Here is a 17,387-nt window from a genome sequence, read left to right as displayed (position 1 = left end):
CAAGGGAATCATGAAGACTCTGTGGAAAGTGAAGAGGAGAGGGGAGGGGAAGTTGTGCTTAGTGGTGGGATCCTGTTGGAGATGATGGAAGTTGTGGAGAATGGAATGTCAAATGCAGAGCTGGGTGATGGGTTGAGGAAAAGGTGAACCCTATCCTTGTTGTGTCAGGGGATAGGGAAATGGCGGCAATGCAGGTGAGAGCTTCACTGACAACAGTATAGAGGAAACCCCATTTTCTGAAAGAAGTCATCTCAGTTGTCTCAGAATGAAATGTCTCATTATGAGAACAGATACAGTGGAGATAGGTGAACTGAGAGAAGGGAATAACATTTTTGCAAGTGACAGGGTTGGAAGAGGTTAGTCAGTGAGTTTGTAAAAGATGTCAGTGGCTACGTGGAACTGTCTGGAGATGGAGACAGACAAATCAAGCAAGGGGAGAGCAGTGTCAAAAATGGACCAAGTGAATTTAAGGGCAAGGTGGAAGTTAGAAGTGAAGTTGATGAAATTAATGAGCTCTGCATGGGTTCAGGAAGTAGCAGCAATGTAGTGGTGAAAAAGTTGAATCAGAATCAGGTTTATTATCACTTACAGATATTGTGAAATTTGTTGTTTTACAGAAGCGATACAGTGAAATATATAAAATAATATTACAAGTTATAATAAGAAATAAATAGTGCAAAAAATGAGCAAAATGGTGAGATAGTCTTCATGGGTTCATGGATCATTCCGAAATCTGATGGCGAATTGGTGAGCGTTACTGAAGTAGGATCTGGAACATGTATTGTTCCACATAGCCAGTGAAAAAGCAGGCATAGCCAAGGCCCATGGGAGTGTCCACAGCTACACCTTTGATCCGGAGAAAGAGGGAGGAGCCAAAAGTGAAATTGTTAAAAGGTGAGCACCAGCTCTGCCAGACAGAGAAGGGTGGTGGTGTAGGTGAACTTGTCAGGGCAATTATTATGAAAGAAGTGGAGGGCCTTGAGGCTTTCCTAAAGGGTGCTGGAAGTGAACAGGAACTGGACATTCATGATGAAAATGAGGCAGTCAGGGCTAGGGAGCAGAAAGCTGTTGAATGGGTGGAAAGCATAGTAAGTGCACAGACATTGACATCAAGTGACAAATAAAGTATACTGCATTGCTTTAAAGTCACCTTGGGTATTAAAGACAAGTTTTTAAGCACTCAAATGCATCATTGCTCACTGTTTAATTCAGCCAGGTTGAAATGATTTTAAGAAGAAGCATTAATCTGTTATCAAGAAATAACAGATGCAGAATATAAATCTCAAAGGAAAAAAAACTGCATTTAAATGACACTTTGCTTTCAAATTTATTCCTAGGCTACTGTTAAACAATACTTTCAAAGTTTCAGGTTAAGATTTATCAGTATTTAATATGATGGTACCCTAGCATAAAAATTGGATTAAATAAGTTCTACTTATGGCATGAAAGATTGCAATGGTGTTCCATACCAAACTTTCATCAAGTTCAAAAAGATTCAGAACAGTCAACCAAAATGAGAAGTTTGCTAAATTGCTCTGCCATAAGTCATTCAGTTAACTATGTAAATAGAAAGATTCAAGTACTTCAGGTTATAATGAAATATTGATGATGAAATTCATACCATTTTCAGTACACCACCGCAGGCTTTAGGCGTCTGAGGGAAGGAATACTTGAAGACAAGCACATTGGAAAAGCATATTTGAAGACCAACACATCAAACCTAGCACAAAGCTCATGTTCAAATGAACAAGAGTGATCCCCACCTTCCTGTAAATTTCTCACACTTGGCTCCCACTACAGCAGCTGCCTTCCTGTAAACTTCTTAGAAAGCAAATCTATAATAACCATCTCAAAGCAATGGACAGGTACTACCAATACTCCCCAAAATCTTTCAATTGACAGACAGGTTAAACAAAATAACATCAGCAACCTCTTCCAGATCACAATCCCTAGAACTAAGGGCATAATTATACTCAGTTGGTTCTAATGGGCAAGCTGTGTAATTCACATGTCATACACTGGACTCTCAAATTAGGGATTAATTTTCAAGCTCTATTATGGAAGAAGCTGGATTGCCATATGGACAGAGGAAACAATTCAAATATATTCTCAAAACCTTGAAAAAGTATAATATTCCTAGCCTGTAACTACTCAAAATGCCGGAACAGCTTTCAGGACAACATTGAGAACCCCAAGTCCATTCATCAGGAGCACAAAGAGATCCAGTGTGCTATTTACATCTCTCCAGAATTGCCCAACCAGCCATCACTTCTTGCTGCATTTGTGGCAGAGACTGCAGATCCAACATTTGTCACATCAGCCAACTTGAAACTTAGAGAAATGAAGTGGAAGCCAGACTTTCATTATCTCTCGTGACTGACAAAAATCCAGAATGCACACAGGTATTAATTCTAGGAAGTTGATAAAGAAAATTATAAAATTGATTAAAAACAGAAGTGAAGGAACTCAGTGAACGACAATGGGGGAAAAAATTATTGATCAAAACTTTAGGCAGAGCTTGGTTCTCAATATTAATGCTAGTAATGTCCCTTTTCACTTTCAAGGGGATGGTCATTGTGCTAAGCATTTCCACTATTTTCTGTTTCATGTTATCCTGTTGTATTCAAATCCAGCCCCAGAATTAAAAGAATGTGTAACCCACATTATCTTTGTTACTCTCCCTATTAGACATTCTAAGTGGAAAAAAAAAGTCAAGTATTTGAAGTAAATCAACAGCAAGCCTTTATACTTACCCTCTGACTTGAAATGATAGCATTTTCCCAGCAAAAAGACAGGCGAGTTTCTACTAAACTTTGTTTTGGTTCTCACAATCCACCCTTAAGGGATAGAAGACAGAAGGGTATTATTCACAAGCAATAGTACATAGCCCTAAATGGGACATTTCCAGAGATTTTTTTAAAAAGGCTGTACTGACAAAGTACAGAAGCCCATTGTTTCAGTTTAAAAACAGCCACTGGCAAAAAACCCATGTAGTCAGCGTCCAAGATTTCATTTATACTATTCAAGAGGAGGGAGTGGGAAAGAAGTTGGTGCATGGGTGCAGTGAACTGATTTTTCTACTGAGATATACAGATCATTTCTTGTGTTAGCACCATCAGCTTTTTAAGATGTCATTAAATTGAATTAGCTATCGCAAAGCAACTGACTTGAATCACTTGTGTTTACCAAGCAAATATCTGCCAGTTATTCCCAATGGCTGCTAGTAACTGTGCTACATAGCATGCAATTCAATCACACACCAATTACTACTTTGGTTTATGCAGTCAGTTGATTCTTGCAGAAAATGACAGTTAATTTCAGGTTTAGTTTGACGGAGGCTTGGGAAGAAAAGAACTTTCATCACAAGTCATTCTACGCAGTTCCTCCTAAAAAGTATGCACATTTGGTAATCTGATGTGTTCCAGACTGTGCTTTGGGATGAATTTCTTTGCTTAAAATTTTGATTCTGAATGTTTACTGACACCTTACTTTAATTGAAAGCCACCAAAAACTTGTATGGATGCTTTAAGATTTAAAACTGAAATATGGTTCATATGTGAGTATATTTTTTAAAATGTAAACATTCAAAATCATGCATTTCCTAACACATTGAAATATGACATCTTACAACCTCAGAATGATCACTGTTTTATGGCAAGTCCTCACTTGATACGTGGAGGACCATCACTAGATAGCCAAATGAAACATTCTCTATGCTTCAGGACTATTTTGAATGGACTAACTGGAAGATGTTTAAGGAGGCTGCCACAAAAGAAGATGACACAGACTTCAAGAAATATGCCTCATCTGTCATTGGTGTGTAAAGGACATTGATACTTCAAGAATGGTCATCTTATGGTCCAACCTGAAACCTGGGCTGAATGTTGAGATGCAACCTACTGAAAACCTGAGACACTGCCTTCAAGTTTGGAGACAGAACAGCTCTTAGAATAGCCATAAGAAATCTCATCTTAGGTATCAAAAGGGCAAAGAACTGCCTACGCTCAAAATATTCAGAAACACCTCTCCTATAATGACCCCCAGCATACATGGCTGGCATCAAGGGTATTACTGACTACGCAAGGGAAAATGGTGTCAACCGTACCAGTGACTCCTCCTTTCCTGATGCTCTAAGCAACTTTCAAGCATGCTTCGAGGCTTGCAACACAATGCCAGCCACAAAAGCTACCCCTCTTCCAGATGAGCAGCCACTATCTGTAACAGCAGAAAATGTGAAAAGAACCCTGCAGAGAGTCAACCCTCGTAAGGCCGCTGGCTCATGTTTTACCATTTCCCATTCTCATCAGGGAGGAGGCTACATAGCATTCACGCCAGGACCACCAGATTCAAAAACAGTTACTTTCCCCAAGCAGCAAGGCTGATCAACATCTCCACCCGCTAACCCACCCCCTACACCCCCAACTGTCCCTACTTCATCATTTCCTGTAAGTTATCTTACGTACAGTCACTCCTGTGCCTAGCATCACTTTATGGACATACAATCAATGTGTATAAGCTATCTTACACACTTACAGTATATTTATTGTGTTGTTATTATTATTATTATGTTCTTTAACTTAGTGTTTTATTTGGTGTTGTAAAACCTGATCCGGAATAACTATTATTTTGTTTTCCTTTACAATTATGTATAGGAAATGGCATTAAACAATCTTGAATCTTGAACAAACTGCAGAGATTAGGAGAGATATGTTCCAGAAAGAAGATAGGACAAGGATAGCAAGGTAAGGGAATTTTGAATGACAAGAGAGCTGGTGGATTTATTCAAAAATAAAAAGGAAGAAATGTAAGGTTTAGAAAGCTAAAGGCAAACAGAGCCCTTGAAGATTACAAAGAAGTTACAAAAGAACTCAAGAAGGAAACTAGAAGAGCCAGAACGGGCCATGAAAATTCTTTTTGGTGACTAGGATTAAAGAAAATTCCAAGGCATTCTATGCATACATCAAGAGCAACAGGATAACTAGGGAGAGGGTAGGACCACACAGTGACAAAGAAGGGAACATGTGCTTGACGCCAGAGGATGTTGGCGAGTTTTAAATGAGTAATTTGCATTGGTACTTACCAAGAAGCACATGAATGATAGGGAGATCAGTATGCAGCGTGCTAATATGTTAGAGCATTCTGAGAAAAAGAAAGAGGTTGTATTGGGTTTCTTGAAGAACAGAGGATGAGTCCCAAGGGGGCCCGATGGGATACATCCCAGATTATTGAGAGGGGATTTCTGGGGCCTTGACCAAGACCTTCATGTCCTCTCTAGCCACAATTGAGGTCCTGGAGTACTGAGGAGCAGCTAATATAGCTCCATCATTCAAGAAGGGAAATGGCAACAATCCTGGAAACTATTGACTTGTGTGACAAAAGACCAAGTTATCAGAAGATTGATGCCGATAAGAGAGATAAGAGAGAGACAAATGGGGGAAACATTCAAAATGCTAATAAGAGAGAGACGAGAGAGATTAACGAAAAGAGACACAGTTCCGAGTATTGTCAGACCGGTTGCTTTGAACCTGAACTGTTTGAAGTTTGATGGACAGGCGATACCCCAGCAGGGGATAAAAGGAACAGGTTCGCTAAGGCAAGCGATGCACCACGACACCACGAGATAACGAGATCCTGGAAGTGCGGTGTGCCCCCCCCCCACAAGTTGGTGGGAGTTTTGGAGGTCTGGTCACAGGACCGACCATAGACGCACAGGAGGAAAAGGTACGATCGGCGGGAACCTGGTGTGTGTGTCCGCCCTTGCCTGGGTGCCCGGTTCACCACAGAAGAACGATCGTATCCGGAACGGAGGGGTCACAGTCGGTGACCTCCGAAGACATTACAAAGGGCTCGCCCGAAAGCTAACTGCGAGGAATATCAAAGGTCTGTTTGAATCCGATTTGAATATCATCATTCGCTCTCTCTCTCTCCCCAACGGCACAACAGCGATTACTGCGAACTGAACTAAACTGAACTGAACTCTGCGTCACTTGAGATTGATCATTTTACCCCTAGACTGCGATAGAGCTTGATTGATCCTATTATCCTAGTTCTCTGTACATGTGTGTTTTACCATTGCTAACCTGTTGCATTTATATCCTTACGATTAGAGTACTGTGTTACTTATTTCTTTAATAAAACTTTCTTAGTTCTAGTAATCCAGACTCCAACAAAGTGGTCCATTTCTGCTGGTTTGGCAACTCAGTTACGGGATACGTAACACTTGTGAGTCTCACTTCAGTGGTAGGAAAGCTATTGAAGAGAATTCTTAAAGAAAGAATTCATAAGCACCTGCAAAAACATAGGGATACTCAGCATAGCTTTGAGCAGAGCAAGATGTGACTTACTGAAAACTGAGTTTTTCAAGATGATGAAAATAGATTTGGGAATGTTCTCTATAGATTTTAGTGAGGCATTTGACAAGGTCCCTTATGGTAGGTTCATCAAGATTAAGATGCATGGGATCCACAATCACTTGGTTGTTTAGATTCAGAATTGGCTTACCCATAGAAGACAAAGGGTAATGGTTGATAGTACGTATTCTGGCAGGAGTTCTATGAAGAGACGTATTCCATATTGGGACCCCTGATGTTTGAGATATATATAAATGACTTGGATAAAAATGTACATGGGTGGGTTAGTAAGTTCACAAATGATACAAAGATTGATGGTATTGTGGATAGTATAGAAGATCGCCAAAGGATAGAGCAGATTATAGATCAGTTGCAGATATCGGCAGACAAATGGCATACAGAGTTTAATCTGGCCAAGTGTGAGGTCTTGCACTATGTGAGTTCAAATATAAAGGTGCAATACAAGATCCTTAACAGTATTGATATACAGAGGCCCATGTCCAGGATCATTGAAAGTGACTGCACAGGTTAAAGAATGCATATGACATGCATGCTTTTATTAACTGAGGCACTGAGTCAGAAAGCTAGAAAGCATCTCTGGAATATTGCATTGAATTTTAGTCAATACATTTTAAGACAGAAGAGCATACAGAGTTCAAGATGCTGCTTGCATTCGAGGCATATGCTTTAAGGAGAGTTTGGACAAACATAGGTTGTTTTCTGTAGAGCAACAGAGGCTGTGAAAAGGCCTGATAAATGTTTTAATATTATGAGAAGCATGGAGATTAAATAGCAATATCTTTTTCCCAAGGTCAAGATGTGTAATACTGGAGGGCTTGAATTTAAGATAATGGGGGTAAATGGTAGGGCATTAAAGAATGCTTTAGAACAGAGGGATCGAGGAATAATGGTGCATAGTTCCCTGAAGATGGAATCTCATGTGGATAGGGTGGTGAAGAAAGCTTTTGGTTTGCTGGCCTTTATTAATCAGAGCATTCAGAATAGGAGTTGGGATGTAATGCTGAATTTGTATAAGGCATTGGTAAGGCCAAATCTGGAGTATTGTGTACAGTTCTAGTCACCGAATTATAGGAAGGATGTCAATAAAATTGAGAGAGTACAGAGGAGGTTTACTAAAATGTTGCCTGGGTTTTATCTCCTAAGTTACAGTGAAAGGTTGAGCAAGTTGGGTGTTTATTCTTTGGAGCGTAGAAGGTTGAGGGGAGACTTGATAGAAGTGTTTAAAATTATGAGGGGGATTGATAGAGTTGACATGGTTAGACTTTTTCCATTGAGAGTGGAGAAGATTCAAACAAGAGGGCACGGGTTGAGAATTAGAGGACAAAAGTTTAGGGGTAACATGAGGGGGAACTTCTTTACTCAGAGAGTGGTAGCTGTGTGGAATGAGCTTCCAGCAGAAGTGGTTGAGGCAGGTTCGATGTTGTCGTTTAAAGTTAAATTGGATACATATATGGACAGGAAAGGAATGGAGGGTTATGGGCTGAGTGCAGGTCGGTGGGAATAGGATAGGGTAAGAGTTCGGCACGGACTAGAAGGGCCGAGATGGCCTGTTTCTGTGCTGTAATTGTTATATGGTTATATATGGGGTAGGTTCAAAGGAGATGGGTGAGGCAAGTTTTTTTTTAAAAAGCAGGGAGTGGTGAGTGCCTGGAATGCTCTGCCAGGGGTGCTGGTGGAGGCAAATAAGATAGAGGTATTTAAGAGGCTGTTGGACAGGCACTTGAAGGAGCAGAGAATAAAGGAACATGAATATGGTGTACAGAAGGGACTAGTCAAGTTAGACATTCAGTTACTAGTTTCATCCGTTTGGCACAATATTGTGGGTCAAGGGGCCTGTTCCTGTGCTATACTATTCGATGTTCTAAATCCAAACAGATGAAAAGAATGTATGCCCATCTTTTTAAATTTGGCCACTAATTTTATCTAGAACTAGCCATTAAGTTTTCCCACAACAGAAAGTTAACTGGCTTGTATTTGTTGGGTTTATCTCATTTCTCCTTTAAAATTAAAAAAAAAAGCAAAAAGTGATTTTTGAAGTAATTGAATAACGTTTGGAGAGTATTCACTTATAAATATGGTAGTAATAAGATTCAACAAACAATACAAAACAAGTAAATTACAGATAGTGAACTTACTGGGTTGATAGCCAGCAACATATGCCAGAATCCCACTACAGCAGTTCTAATTATAAAAAAGTTATTAGGCAATGGTGATGATAAAACTACCAGATTGTCCGAAATCTCAAATTGGTTTACTTAATTTCACACAGGGCATTTCAGGGAAGGAAGTCTGCCTGCCTAACCCATAAGAGGCCAATGTTGTTGGCCCTTTACTGTCAATTAAAGATGGATAATAAATTCTGATTTTGCCAGTAATGGCCATGCCTCAGAAAATAAATGTTTAAAGAAATTTAAAAGTGTTGGTGGCAAGCATTGGTTCAATTCTGATAACCACATTTCTAGGAAACTCCATCACTATTTTCTCAATAATGCATGCAAAGCTGGTATAATCACTCAGGCAGTTATGAACTCTTTTTCACTGTTTCTTTCAAATGTGAAACCTGACAAAAATATTGTAGTCAGTCAGTACTGTATTATGATCTGGTCTTGAAGGAAGTTTAAAGTCATTACATTTAACCCAAGAAAAAGTTTATTAACACTAAGCCAGCACTGTCATGAGAGGGAAAGGACACATCAGAAAGGGGAGAGCACCCCCTGTGGGCATCCCCCTCAACAATAAGTACTCCATTTTGAGTACTGCTGGGGGTGGGGGGCAAACTACCTGGGGGCAGCGACAGTGGCCGTGCCTCTGGTACTGAGTCTGGCCCAGTGCTCAGAAGGGTAGGGAACTGAAGATAATGGCAGCAATAATAGGGGACTCTATAGTCAGGGAGACAGATAGCCGATTCTGTGGACGCGAAAAGGAAACACGGATGATAGTTTGCCTTGCAGGTCCCAGGGTCTGAGATGTTTCTGGACATGTCCACAATATCCTGAAAAGGGAGGGTGAGCAGCCAGAAATTGTGGTATATATTGGTACCAATGACATTGGAAGAAAAAGGGAGGAGGTCCTTAAAAAAATAATACAAGGAGTTAAGCTGAGAAGCAAGACCTCAAAGGTAGTAATCTTGGGATTGCTACCTGTGCCGTGCAGCAGTGAGGACAGAAATAGAATGGAGTGGCAGATAAATGTGTGGCTGATGAATTAGAGCATGGGGCAGGGAGCAGGGATTCAGATTTCTGGATAATTGCGATCTCTTCTGGGGAAACTGGGACCTGTACAAAAAGGATGGGTTGCACTTGAATCCAAGGGGAACCAATATTCTTGCAGGCAGATTTACAAGTGCAGTTGGGAGTGGTTTAAACTCATACAGCGGGGGATGGGGACCAGTATGATAGAGCTGAAGATGAGCCAGCAGGTTGACAAGTAGATGATGGGTGTTAACATGAATATAAGTAAGGAGAAGCCAATGACTGAGTACTAATGCAGACAGAGCAAAGAGTTAAATTGTACCACAGAGGCAAAATTCAAAAAGGTGAAGAAGCAGGACTGAAAGTGCTCTATTTAAATGCGTGTAGCATTCGGAATAAGGTGGACAAACTCGTGGTGCAATCAGAGATTAGTCAGTTTGACATTGTGGGTACCACCGAGTCGTAGCTGAAAGGATGCCATAGTTGGGAGCATAACATCAAAAGATATATCTTGTATCAAAAGGACAGGCAGGAAGGCATAGGCAATGGTGTGGTTCTGATGGTTGGAAATGGAACTACATCTTTAGAAAGAAGTGACATAGGGTCATAGAATGTTGAATCTGTGTAGGTGGAATTAAGAGACTGCAAGGGTAAAAAAAAAAATCCTTATGGGAGTCATATATAGGCCTCCAACTAGTAGCCAAGATGTGGGGTTGATATTGTGAAGGGAGCCAGAAAAAGCATTAAATAAGTGTAATGACACAATTGTAATGGGGCATTTCAATATGCAAGGGGATTGGAAAAATCAGGTTGGTGCCAAGAGGGAGTTTGTTGAATGCCTACAAGATGGCTTTTTAGAGCAGCTTGTGCTTGAGCCTACTTGGGCAAAAGCTACCTTAGATTGGGTGCTGTGTAATAACCCAGATCTTATTCAGGAGCTTAACATAAAGGAACCCTTAGGAGACAGTGATCATAATATGATTGAATTCATACCACGTTGAGAGGGAGAAGCACAAGTCACATGTATCAGTATCGTAATGGAATAAAGGGAATTACAGAGGCATGAGAGAGGAGCTTACCCAGGTGGATTGGTGGAGGATACTGGCGGGGATGATGGCAGAGCAGAGATGGCTGAAGTTTCTGGGAATAGTTCACAAAGCAGGGGATAGATATGTCCCACAGAGAAAGAAGTTCTCAAATGGCAGGAGTAGGCAACTGTGGCTGACAAAGGAAGTTAAGGACTGCGTAAAAGCCAAGGAAATGGCATATAAGGTAGTAAAAGTGAGTGGTAAATTGGATGATTGAGAAGCTTTTAAAATCCAACAAAAGGCAACTAAAAAGTTTTAGGAAGGGAAAAGATGAAATATGAGGGCAGACTAACCAATAATATAAAGCAGGATACTAAAAAGTTTTTTTCAGTTATATAAAGAGTAAAAGGGAGGTGAGAGTTGATATTGGACCACTGGAAAATGATGCTGCTGAGGTAGTAATAGGGGACAAAGAAATGGCAAATGAACTTAATGGGTACTTTGCATTTGTCTTCACTGTGGAAGACACTAGCGATGTGCCAGAGGTCCATGAGTGTCAGGGAGCAAGAGTGAGTGCCATTACTATCACAAAGGAAAAAGTGCTAGGCAAATCAAAAGTCTTACGGTGGATAAGTCACCTGGACCAGATGGACTACATCCCAAAATCCTCAGAAAGGTTGCTGAAGAGATAACGGATGCATTGGTCATGACCTTTCAAAAATCACTCAATTCTGGCATGGTCCCAGAGGACTGGAAGATTGCCAATGTCACTCCACTATTTAAGAAGGGAGGACAGCAAAAGAAAGGAAATTATAGGCCAGTTAGCCTAACCTCAAGGCCGGCTGGTGGCAACAGCGCTGGACTGCGGAGCGGAGGTTCCGAAGTTCAAACCCAGCCAGCTCCCCCCGGCATGCTTTCCATCCGTGTGGGGTTAAGAGCTGGTGATCTCTGAAGAAAACACTCACCCGGCAGAAGGCAATGGCAAACCACTGCTGTAACTTGCCTCGTACGCAAATTCCATCTACGTCAGAACGGTGTGGGAGGAAGTCGTCCGCTACCCGGAAAAATTCCGGATGCTAGCTACATTATTATTAGCCTAACCTCAGTGGTTGGGAAAGTATTGGAGTCTATTGTTAAGGATGCGGTTTCGAGGTACTTGGAGACTAATGATAAAATGTCAAAGTCAGCGTGGTTTCTATAAAGGGAAATCTTGCCTGACAAATCCGTTAAAGTTCTTTGAGAAAGAATCAAGTAGGGTGGACAAAGTAGAGGCAGTGGATGTCATTTACTCAGAAGCCATTTAATAAGGTACAAAACAAGGCAGCTTAACAACATAAAATCCTATGGTGTTACAGGAAAGATACTGGCATGGATAACGGAATGGCTGACAGGCAAGAGGAAGCGAGTTGAAATAAAAAGGAACTTTTCTGGTTGGCTGCCAGTGACTAGTGGTGTCCCTCAGGGGTCAGTATTGGGACCGCTGCTTTTCACATTGTTTGTCAATGATTTGGATAATGGCTTTTGTGGCCAAGTTTGTGGATGATATGAAGACAGTTGGAGGGATAGGTAATGCTGAGAAAGCAATGCGATTGCAGCAAGACTTAGACAAATTGGAAGAATGGACAAAAAAGTGGCAGATAGAATATGGTGTTGGGAAATGTATGATAATGCATTTTTGTAAAAGGAACAATAGTGCGGATTATTATCTAAATGGGGAGAAGATTCAAACTTCAGTGCTGCAGAGGGACTTAGGAGTCCTCATGCAAGACTCCCAAAAGGTTATTTCACAGATTGAGTCTGTGGTAAGGAAGGCAAATGCAATGCTGCCACTTATTTCAAAGGGAATGGAATATAAAAGCAAGGAGATAATGGTCACTATTATAATCTGCACATGGATATGTTTTGCATTGAGTCACTGAGTTTCTAAATCTTTAGTTATAGTAATAAAGTCAAGACCTGGCTGGAGGCGTACTGGCATCAGCTTCAGACTTCGGGATGAAAGGTCCCGAGTTCGAATCCAGCTCCAGCTGGCTCCCCTGCATGCTTTCCGTCGTGCTGGGTTACGAGCTGGTGATCTCTTTGGAAACTCACCCGGCAGAAGACAATGGCAAAACCACTGCTGTGACTTGCCGCGTATGTGGTTCCCCACTACGTCAGAAAGGCGTGGAGGGAAATCGTCCGCTAACCAGAGAAACTCCGGATGCGACGTACCTTTCCTTTCAAGAAACTAATCAGGCCACACTTGGAGTATTGTCAATAGTTTTGGGCCCCATATCTCAGAAAGGATGTGTTGTCATTGGTAAGAGTCCAGAGGAGGTTCATGAGAATGATTCCAGGAATAAAGAGCCTGTACTCACTGGAATTTGGAAAAATGTGGGAGGATCTCATTGAAACCTACCGAATGTTCAAAGGATTAGGTAGGGTGGATGTGGAGAGAATGTTTCCTGTGGTGGGGGCATCCAGAACTAAAGGGCACAGCCTCAAAGTTGAGGGGGGACCCTTTCGAACAGAGGTAAGAAGCAATCTTTTTAACTAGACAGTAGTAAATCTGTGGAATGCTCTGCCACAAACTGCGGTGGAGGCCAAGTCCGTGCATATATCTAAGGCGGAAGTTGATCATTTCCTGATCGGTCAGGGCATCAAAAGATATGGCGAGAAGGCCGGTGTTGGGGTTGAGTGGGACCCAGGATCAGCCATGATAGAATGGCAGAGCAGACTTGATGGGCTGAATGGCCCAATTCTGCTCCCATGTCTTATGGTCCAAATCTGTAGTTTCTTATAATATCCCATGTCATTGCTGATTTCATGAAGATTATGGTGGAATTTGATTTAATTCGATTTTTCCAGGCAAACCAGCCTATACATGGTTAGCTGATTCACCAGACACAACACAGCCAACTTTTATAAAGTTGCTGGTGAACGCAGCAGGCCAGGCAGCATCTCTAGGAAGAGGTGCAGTCGACGTTTCAGGCCGAGACCCTTCATCAGGACTAACTGAAGGAAGAGTGAGTAAGGGAAGGGTCTCGGCCTGAAACATCAACTGCACCTTTTCCTAGAGATGCTGCCTGGCCTGCTGCGTTCACCAGCAACTTTTATGTGTGTTGCTTGAATTTCCAGCATCTGCAGAATTCCTGTTGTTTGCGTTTTTAAATTCACTACAGCCAACTCTATCTGTTTTTACTGGATGATTTCCCAAAGGCATCATTGGACCAGGATCAGAAGGGGAAACCCTAGCTAATGTTTCCTTTTCAAAGCCAAGAGGTATTGAGACAAACAGTACTATCGACTACTACCCAGTTTAGAACATCAAACGGCACAGATCTGGGCTTAAACTCAATGCCACATGGAGTTTTTTGCTCCGACACTGCATCAAAAGTATTTATTGGACCTGGCCTACAGACTTCAAGATAAACAAGAGAAAATCTGTAGATGCTGGTAATCCAAGCAACACACACAAAATGCTGAAGAAACTCAGTAGGCCAGGCAGCAAAATTGGAAAAGAGTACAGTCAACATTTCCGGCCAAGCCCCTTCAGCAGGGCTGGAGAAAAAGAGATGAGGAGTCAAGAGTAAGAAGTTGGGGGAAGGGGAGGAAGAAATACAAGGTGATAAGTGAAACCAGGAGAGGAGAGGGGTGAAGTAAAGAACTGGGAAGACGATTGGTGGGGGAAAAAAAGGGGCTGGAGAAGGGGGAATCTGATAGGAGAGGACCGAAGGCCACCGAAGAAAGGGAAGGGGAGGAGCACCAGAGAAGGGTGATGGCAGGTAAGAAGACAAGGTGAAAGGGGGAAAGGGGAATGGGAAATGGTGAGGGGGGGGCATTACCAGAAGTTTGAGAAATCAATGTTCATGCCATCAGGTTGGAGGCTACCCAGACAGAATACATGGTGTTGCCATGGACTGACATGTTGGAATGGGAATGGATGTGGAATTAAAATGGGCGTTTTGAAATTAAACCATCTTACTTTACTTTAAATCCCCCTATTGTCCACACTAAATTATTTGCAAGAATCACCTACCATACTTCACATTGTGCCATGCGGACATAAATTTTGTCTTCAGTTTATCCACTTCATCAGGTTCACTATCTTTCATTTTCAGCCTTCAACAGAGATTGCCATCTCAGCTTTCTTTACTTTGATGTATGAAAACTTGATTCTGGGATGCAGCATATTTCAAACAGAGCAGAAAAAAAGAAAAAATTATGATTAGCTATTTCATATTTAAAATGATATAGGATCTCCTTCAATTTAAAGCACATCCTTTGCTCATACTCATCTTCAATAGCTGTATGAGTAAAAAAACAAGTGTATGTGAAAACGTGCCACTAAGATCAGAAAGACTGCTCATCTATCCACACCAACATCCAGTTGGAACAACTCTAGTGTAAGTTATTTTGCCTATTTTTTTCCTAACATAAACACGGTACCAATGCAGTGAAATCTGTTACAACAATGAACCTACCCAAATAAAAAATGCAGCAATACCATGCTAATTATCCAACCCACACACAAGCAGCTACTGTACTTGCCATCATTCCAGAGAGATGCTGGGCAGATTGGAATCCCTCAGTAAATGCAAAATCAACAACTTTCCATTGCTATTCCATTAGAAAGTGAATTTCCCAGCCTTTGCACTGGCAGAAGTTTTCTCTTAAAAATCCAGGCTCCACCAAGAATTGTTGGTGCACCTGGATGGCCTCATAAGACACTGGGAAGGAAAAGGATCTTAAGTTTAATCTTGAACTCAGGCCTGCAGGAGTAGGGTAAGGAAGAGTGCAGTCATTGAAAACTGTACTGATATCAATTTCATATCATCGATGTCCAGGACAATCCCACATCAAAGTGAAATCATAATTTTAATCTGCTCCTATTTAATATGTGCATCAAATTCAATCGAATTATGATCAAAATGGAGACAATGTCCCACTAAAATGTCATGGTGTTTGAAAATGTTACCTTTAATCAACAAGAAACATCCTTAAAGGTAAAACGCAATATCATGAATTTCCAGTGGATGAACCAGTGGATAAAAGATCATCCCAGATGGTATTCATTAACAAGCAAATCAACTGAGACAGTAGTATATACAAAACTGTATATTTAGAAAGCAGCAGGGATTGGCCTGCTTCACCATTCATTATAATGGTTGATCATTTACTTCAGTTTCCTGTTCCCTCTTTCTCCCTTTGTGCATTGAGAAATATATCTACCTAATTCTTGAATATATTTAATGATATAACCTCCACTCTTTGTGGCATAGAACTCACGGGCTCGTCAGTCTATGAATGAAGAAATTTCTTCTGATCTTTGTTCCATTTGCACACCCTTTTGTCCAGAATCTCTGACCCATGGTTGATGACTTTCCAATCATCAGAAATATTTTTCTTGTTCCTGGTTTGTTGAGTCTTATCAGAATTTTTCAGGCTTCTATAAAATCCCCTTTCTTTCTTCCATTATTTATTGAATATAGGCCAACCTGATTTAATCTCTGCTCATACTCCTGCTATCCCAGAAGTCAGTCTACTAAATCTTTGCCATACTCCTCACATGCAAAGAACATCCTTTTTCATATAAGGAGATCAAAACTGCAGCTCAGTCTCAATAAAGGGCCAGTGCAGTCACATAAAGATATCTTGCTCCTCTACACAAATCTCCTTAGAAGAGGAAAACATACCATCTACCTTCCAAAATGCTCCACCTTAATCCTCAGTCTGGATATCCAAATCTTAACTTTTTCTGACCTATTATTCAGATGATAATCGGTCTATTTCAGTGTTTAACCACACTTTTACCTGCATTAAATCGCATCTGCCTTTTATTTGATCCTCACCCAACTTGCCCCTTCCTCACAGTTCACTTTGCACACTCCCCAGCTTTTATGCAATTTGCAGACTTGGAGATGTCAGTTCCTTCATTTAAAAAAGTGATACATATGACGATTAGTTGGAGATCAAAGCATCCTTGAGCATCCCACTACTCACTGTCTGTTTCTTGGAAGAAAGAAACTTTTATTCCTCATCTGCTTCCTGCTTGTCAACCAATTATCAATCTACTACCCCATTTAATACATTAAGCTCTTATTTAGTACTTTAACATTGACTCTCCTCTATCTTTCTCCTAATTATGTCCACAAGTAGATTTGTTTCATATTCTTTCCCTTTCATAAATACATTCTGAATATGCCCATTCCTTCAACGCTTGATATGTGTTCTGTTATTAATCTTTTATCATGGACTCTAGCATCTCCCCACCACTGCTGCTGAACATAATGATCAGCTTTCCCCTCCTCCTTTATTTTTCAATAGAGGGGTTATATTTGCCACTCCGTAATCTGCAGGAGCCACCCTGGAGTCTCAAGAATTTTGCAAGATGACTACCAATGCATCCTCCACTTCCAACCCCACTACTTTTTGTACTCTGGGATGCAAATACCAGACCATAGGGATTTGACAGCATTTAGCTACAGTGCTCTTCTTGAAACAATGTCTTACCTAATACTGATGAACACCACCATTTGTGATTTTCTTAAATTGGAAAAGAGACAAAGAAACATTACTGTTGAAAATATATTTTCAAATAAAGTTTTGAAACCTATTGAAAAGGATATATGCATCCTGTCCTCTTTTCCACGAATTTTCTCCTGAACTGTATCCATCATATATCTAAGCACAGCTAGTACTACATCGTCAATATCCATGACTGTCAGCTAGACCAATTAGAATTACTTTCAATTTGCCTTTTCCTGTGTGGTGATACAAAATAGCTGCTTTGTGGTTTCTAGCTAAAGTGGCTTTCA

General features: G+C 40.9%; 1 protein-coding gene across 2 annotated transcripts in view; it reads right to left on the bottom strand.

Annotated features, from left to right (window-relative positions):
- Nucleotides 1-17,387, bottom strand: part of atg4c (autophagy related 4C, cysteine peptidase) — a 68,978-nt gene that overhangs the window by 41,229 nt on the left and 10,362 nt on the right. For both annotated transcript variants that reach the window (XM_063064109.1, XM_063064110.1), the window contains exons 2-3: nt 14,609-14,747; nt 2,754-2,837 (exon numbers count right to left, since the gene is read on the bottom strand). In XM_063064109.1, the coding sequence (XP_062920179.1) occupies nt 2,754-2,837; nt 14,609-14,684 (160 nt within the window). In that variant the 5' untranslated portion in view covers nt 14,685-14,747. The remainder of the gene's footprint in view (nt 1-2,753; nt 2,838-14,608; nt 14,748-17,387) is intronic.

This window comes from Mobula hypostoma, chromosome 12 (assembly GCF_963921235.1).
Source record: "Mobula hypostoma chromosome 12, sMobHyp1.1, whole genome shotgun sequence".
In the NCBI taxonomy this organism is placed as follows: Eukaryota; Metazoa; Chordata; class Chondrichthyes; order Myliobatiformes; family Myliobatidae; genus Mobula; species Mobula hypostoma.
The sequence above is the reverse complement of the archived record's forward strand: the minus strand, read 5'-3'. Positions and strand labels throughout refer to the sequence as shown.